Source organism: Colobus angolensis, unplaced genomic scaffold, assembly GCF_000951035.1.
Source record: "Colobus angolensis palliatus isolate OR3802 unplaced genomic scaffold, Cang.pa_1.0 Scaffold33, whole genome shotgun sequence".
NCBI classification, from domain to species: domain Eukaryota; kingdom Metazoa; phylum Chordata; class Mammalia; order Primates; family Cercopithecidae; genus Colobus; species Colobus angolensis.
In genome coordinates, this window is record NW_012116599.1 from 10,533,275 (window position 1) to 10,539,088 (window position 5,814).

Below are 5,814 nucleotides of genomic sequence, written 5' to 3' on the forward strand. Positions count from 1 at the left end.
TTGTATTTGACTGTTTAATACCTTTTCATCTAGAGCTGTCTCCCCACCTTTTTTTGTCTTTCATCTCATTGACATTCTTGGAGAGCCTAATGGACTATTCTGCAATCTCTATTTGCCTAATTACTGCCTCATGATGTAATTCAAATTAAAACTTTTTTCTTTTTTTTCGGTTCTAAGATCCCCTGTGGATGCCTGAAACTGCAGAGAGTACCAAGCCTGACTGCCGCCAATCACAAGAAGTTTCTGTTCAGGTCTTCCACCCACGAATGTAATGCCTTTTTTGTCTTAACTAAGCACTTATCACGCACTGTGGTCATAACTTTTGCAGTTTGAGGTACAACAGCAAAACCAGCACACATTCTTTTTCTTTCTTTACAATTTCAAAATTAGAAATTTTATTCTGACCATAGATTTTGGCAATCTCAGCAAATGATTTTGTTTCTTAAGTTGAGAACTTTTGCCTTTTCGCTTAAAGGAGGCACTTGAGGGCTTCTCTTTGGCATATCTGAATTGCCGGCATCACTACACTTGTGCTTTGGGGCCATTATTTAGTAAAATAAGGGTTCCCAGAACACAGGCACTGCAATACCTTGACAGTCGGTGTGATAAGCTAGACGGCTGAGCGGGCTAGTGACTAACGGCCGGTGGTGTCTCCCGCCTGGATACGCGGGACAAAGGGGTGATTCACATCCTGAGCAGGATGGAGTGGGGCAGCGAGAGATTTCATTGCGCTGCTCAGAACAGCGCGTGATTTAAAACTAGTGAATTGTTGGGGACGGGGAGGGGCGCGGCTGGCCGGTCTTCCGCTCCCGCGGCGCCGGCGGTGCTGGGCGGGTGGAGGTGCGGAGTCGTCCCCATGGCCGTGGCGCCGGAGCCCGGCGAGCCCGCGAAGGGGAAGCTCTTCAAGCTCCTAGGCATTTTCGGTGTTGAAAATTTTCCCTGTGCCCGGGATTCAATATTGTATGGTTCATTAGGATCTGTTGTGGCTGGCTTTGGACATTTTTTTTTATTGTTGTTAACTAGCAGAATTAGATCATGTGATGTTGGAGCAGGAGGATTTATCTTAGTGACTTTGGGATGCTGGTTTCACTGTAGATATAATTATGCAAAGCAAAGAATCCAGGAAAGAATTTTCAGAGAAGGAATGAAAAATAAGATATTATATGAAAGTACCCACCTTGATCCTGAAAGAAAACAAACCAAGGGTAACGGCAGCAATTGAACAACCTTAAGCAGAGAAAACCAGACTCCCTCAAGTCAGCGTGAACAAAGCTAAACTCAACCACGGAAAACATTTTGTGTACAATCAGGTCTCAATCAAGTAAATAAAATGTGTTTAAGTTGTAATAAATAAATAAATAAAACTTTTGAATTGTTTATTTGTGGAGTTTTAAATTGAATATTTTCAGGCTGTGGCTAAAACTCAGGATAATGAAACCACACGTAAGAGAGTACTACTGTTATCACATCAGCAGGCATGTAATGTTAGTCTCATTATTTGTAAACCTAACTTTAAAAAATTTTTTAAAAATATTTATGGGTACAAAGTAGGCATATATATTTATGGAATATATGAGATGTTTTAATACAGACATGCAATTGTAAAATCATGGAGAATGTGGTATCCATTCCCCTCAAGCATTTATCCTCTCTGTTACAAACAATCCAATTATACTCTTTTAGTTATTTTTAAATGTTCAGTTAAGTTATTATTGACTATAATCACCCTGTTGTGCTATCAAATAGTAGGTCTTATTCATTCTTTCTGGTTTTTTTGTACCCAGTAACCATTCCTACCTCCCTCTGACAGCGCCCCCACTCCTGTAACCACCACCACTCCTCTTCTCAAACTCTGGTAACCATCCTAACTGTCTACCTCCATGAGTTCAATTTTTTTGAGTTTTAGATCCTACAAGTAAGTGAGAACATGCAAAGTTTGTCTTTTATTTTATAAACCTAATTTTGATCATTTAGTTAAGGTGATGTCCAAAAGATCTCTCCACTGTAATTAACACATAATCTGCAAAATGATAGTTTAGTAATGTGTAAATATCCAATACCCAAGGACCTCTCACCCAATGATGGCCTTAGCACCCATCGACATTATTGACTGAATCAGTGATAACGAGGGTCTTTACAAAATAGTTGTAATCTAATTCTATCATTCCTTCTATCTTTATTAGCAGGCGTTCTTCCATGAAGACACACTGAAATCTTGGTTTATAACTGTCATAAATCACATTTCAAGCAGCAGGAACTCTCCCACTGGAAATACAATGAGAAGCACAGTGTGCTGTCCGAGGTCACAGCAGTTCCAAAAATGGAAATTGCCATAGTTTTGGTTCCCACTTTTCTTCCTCCTCACGCTTTTTCTCCTCCAACTGCTCCATTTGTCAAATACTTTGCTGCCAGTGTTGTGGTTTAAGGGCTTCAAACAGGCCAGGCATCTGGCTCACGCCTGTAATCCCAGCACTTTGGGAGGCCAAGGCAGGCAGATCACTTCAGCCCAGGAGTTGGAGACCAGCCTGGGCAACATGGTGAAACCCTGTTCCTAGAAAAAAAATTTAAAAATTAGCTGGGCGTGGTGGTGCACGTGTATAGTCCCAGCTACTCAGGAGGCAGAGACAGGAGGATCGCCTGAGCCCAGGGAGGTCAAGGCTGCAGTGAGCTGTGATTGCACCACTGCACTCCAGCATGGGCAACAGAGTGAAACCCTGTCTCAATAAAATAAAAATAAAAAACAAAAAAGAAAGTTGCTTTACATACATGAAATCATTTAGTTATTCCCAACAACCCTGTGAGGTAGGTGATAGCAGGCCCATTTTTCAGATGAGGAAACTGAAACATAGAGAAGCAACTTGCCCAAGGTCATACAGTGAGTGACAGACTTGGGGTTTGAACTCAGATGCATTTGATTTCGAAAGTCATGTTCCTGCACAGCCACATTGCTAAAGCACTGCACTATTTTATTTTTTTGCATGCACAGAAAACAATCACAGCAATAGTAATTCTTGATTTTTGTTGATTGCTAAACAACCCTTCATCCTTCTCTCTGAGTATTAGCAATGCAAAAGTCCAGAAGAATTGCATCAAAATAGTGACTATGGTTTCATAGATCATTTTCATTTTTGTCTTTATACACTTACCTGTGTTTCCCAAGTTGTCTACAATGCACAGGCATTGGTTTTGTGAGACAGATATATGAAGTGTTTTTAAAGAGAAATAGGGGTTTGGACATATATTTGACATAGATGTCAAACTCAGAAAAGCTCTCCCTGGGGGTTGCCTGTCCCTATCAGAGCCTGGATCACAGAGTAGACCCACCAGTACGTGCCTGGGCTTAGGTGCTGGCAAGAGGCAATTTAGCAATATATATGACTTATTCTACACCAAACCAACGGAGGAAAGATCATAATTCAACCGATGGCCCATTGTCCCAGAGGCTTAATCACAAACTGGCTTTGTCCAAGACTCCAGGAAGCTGTCAAGGTCAGGGAAGCCTGAGCCTTGGACCTCAAATTGCTTACAAACTAAGCTCAAGACAAAGAAACATACAGGAAACAACTTTTGAGACTGACAAGATAAGAAATGTGCAGTGCCAGTATAAGAGGATTGACCAGCAGCCCGGAAGGTAAGGTACAGAAGCTACTGAGGCTTCCAGTAATTTCTAGAAGGGAAGTCAGAATCATAGACCTGAAAGCCATTACTCTGAGTTTTTATGATTCTGGGCCTCTGTAACTTTCCCGTGTCTTACTTTTGTTACTCAAATGTTTCCCTACAGTCTTTAGCAAAGAAAAAAAAAAATACCTTGCGAAGGAGAAAAAGAATTAGTAGGGAGATAGAATCCCAGTATAAAACCACAAATACTTCTGAATGACAAAAAAAAAATCACCATAAGACAGCTCCAACAGTAAAGAGCCTGGAAGTCGTTACTACCATCTTTACAAGGAAAAAAGCTGAACAAACTGAAAAGCAACAACTTTTCTTAGATGCTGCAGAGAATGGCAGTCAAAGCACCCACCCTAAAAATAGAAGAGACAGAGGATGGAATGCAGAGAACCACAACTTACCTTCCAGAAGCAGAAGCCACCCTGGAGCCGGCAACTTGTAGGAGCACTTACATGGTAGCTGATGAATTGCTGGTGGCTGAGTGTTTGGACTAGCTTAAGTGTTATAAACTCCTGGGGTCCCTGTAGTAGGGAAGCTCCATATTTTCCTGGGGTTACCTCCAGGAAGGTCACCAGTTTCTCACTGTGAAGACAGGAGAAAAATCCTCAGGCTTCAGGCAAGAGGAGAGGAAAAGTAACCATTTAAAACCATGCCCAGCGGAAAAGTAACCATTTTGAAAGCCCAGAGCATTCTGTTCTCCTTAAGTGTTCCCATCAAAGGACACTGCCTTACCAGGGCCTTATCTGCCCTAGGGGAAGGGCAGTGAGATAACTTCAGCCCCCCTCTAGCCTTCCAGTCTCCACCGGGGAGAAAAAGAGAAAGGCCACAGCAGGTACTCGACTCACTGAGATTTAATTGTAAGATTACACAATGCCTCTCCTCCCCAGTACCTTATGGTATTAGTTTGCTAGGGCTGCCATAAAATACCACACACTGGGTGGCTGAACCAACAGAGATGTATTATCTCACAGTTCTGGAGCCTGGAAGTTGTCAGGGCTATGTCCCTTCTGAAGGTGCTGGGAAGGAACCTTCCTTGCCTCCTAGTTTCTTGTGGTTGCTGGCAATTCTCAGCATTCCTTGGCTTGGAGCTGCTTCATTCCAACCTCTGCCTGTACCATCACATGGCCTTCTCTCTGGAGGAGAGTCAAAATTTGACCTCTACCTTATTAGGGCTTTCAATGGGGCCTGAGAATTAAACGGACGTAGACAGATGAACAGAAGTATACAAATGTATTTAATATAAGCTTTATGTGTCATGGGAGCCTTCATAAGAAAATTGTCTTAGTCCATTTTGTGCTATTATAACAGAATATCACAGACCAGGTAATTTATAAAGAATAGAAATTTATTTTTCACAGTTCTGGAGCCTGGAAAGTTCAAGATCATGGCACCGGCAGGTTCATTGTCTGGTAAGGATCCAGACTCTGGGTTCAAGAGGGCGCTTTGAGTGGTGCGTCTTCCCAAGGGGATGAACGCTGGGTCCTCATGTGGTAGAAAAGCGGAGTGGGTGATGCTTTTTATAACATCATTAATTCATTCACAAGAGTGGAGTTCTCATGACTTAAACACCTCCCAACACTGTTGCACTGGGAATTATGTTTGCAATATATGAGTTTTGGGGGACAGCAGACATGAAGACCTTTCAAAAAAAGTAATCAGAGTTAAACCTTTATATACTGAGTTGGGCAAAGAATAGTAAAACTCTGAAAATACGATGAGGCAAAGGGGTTTGTGCTAGGGTGGTGATTTGGGTAGAAAAGTGACTAGGAAGACAAAGGTCAGGTTAACAAAGTTTGTTTGTGTAGTTTTCTCCCAGCTTCAACTTTTTGTCCTTGATGATAAGAACGTACTTTCCTCCTGGTATAGGGAAGACAACTTTCATATGGAAGGTTTTAGCTTCCTTCCAGGAGGATTTTACCTTCCAGGAGGGTTTTGCCTTCCAAGAGGGTTTTATCTCTTCCTTTTGGGGGGCGGGGGGGAGGAGGGCCAGAGTAACCTCTTAAACCTGCTATTTAAGTGCCTTTAATGCAAAATAATCCCTGCATCAGAATGACACATTTTGGGGTGAAATGCTCTGAATTCCTTCACCTCTGTGTCTTTGTCTCTATGTATCCTCCCCTCTTTTTATAAGACCATGTCATTGGA

The 5,814-nt window shown here is 42.1% G+C and overlaps 1 protein-coding gene across 1 annotated transcript; it reads left to right on the forward strand.

The window, feature by feature from the left end:
* The first annotated feature begins 778 nt into the window (after positions 1-778).
* LOC105518830 (cytochrome c oxidase protein 20 homolog) lies at positions 779-1,224 on the forward strand. Its single transcript, XM_011951981.1, has one exon. The coding sequence runs from the start codon at positions 857-859 to the stop codon at positions 1,220-1,222; it is 366 nt and encodes a 121-aa protein (XP_011807371.1). The 5' UTR covers positions 779-856; the 3' UTR covers positions 1,223-1,224.
* The last annotated feature ends 4,590 nt before the right edge of the window (positions 1,225-5,814 follow it).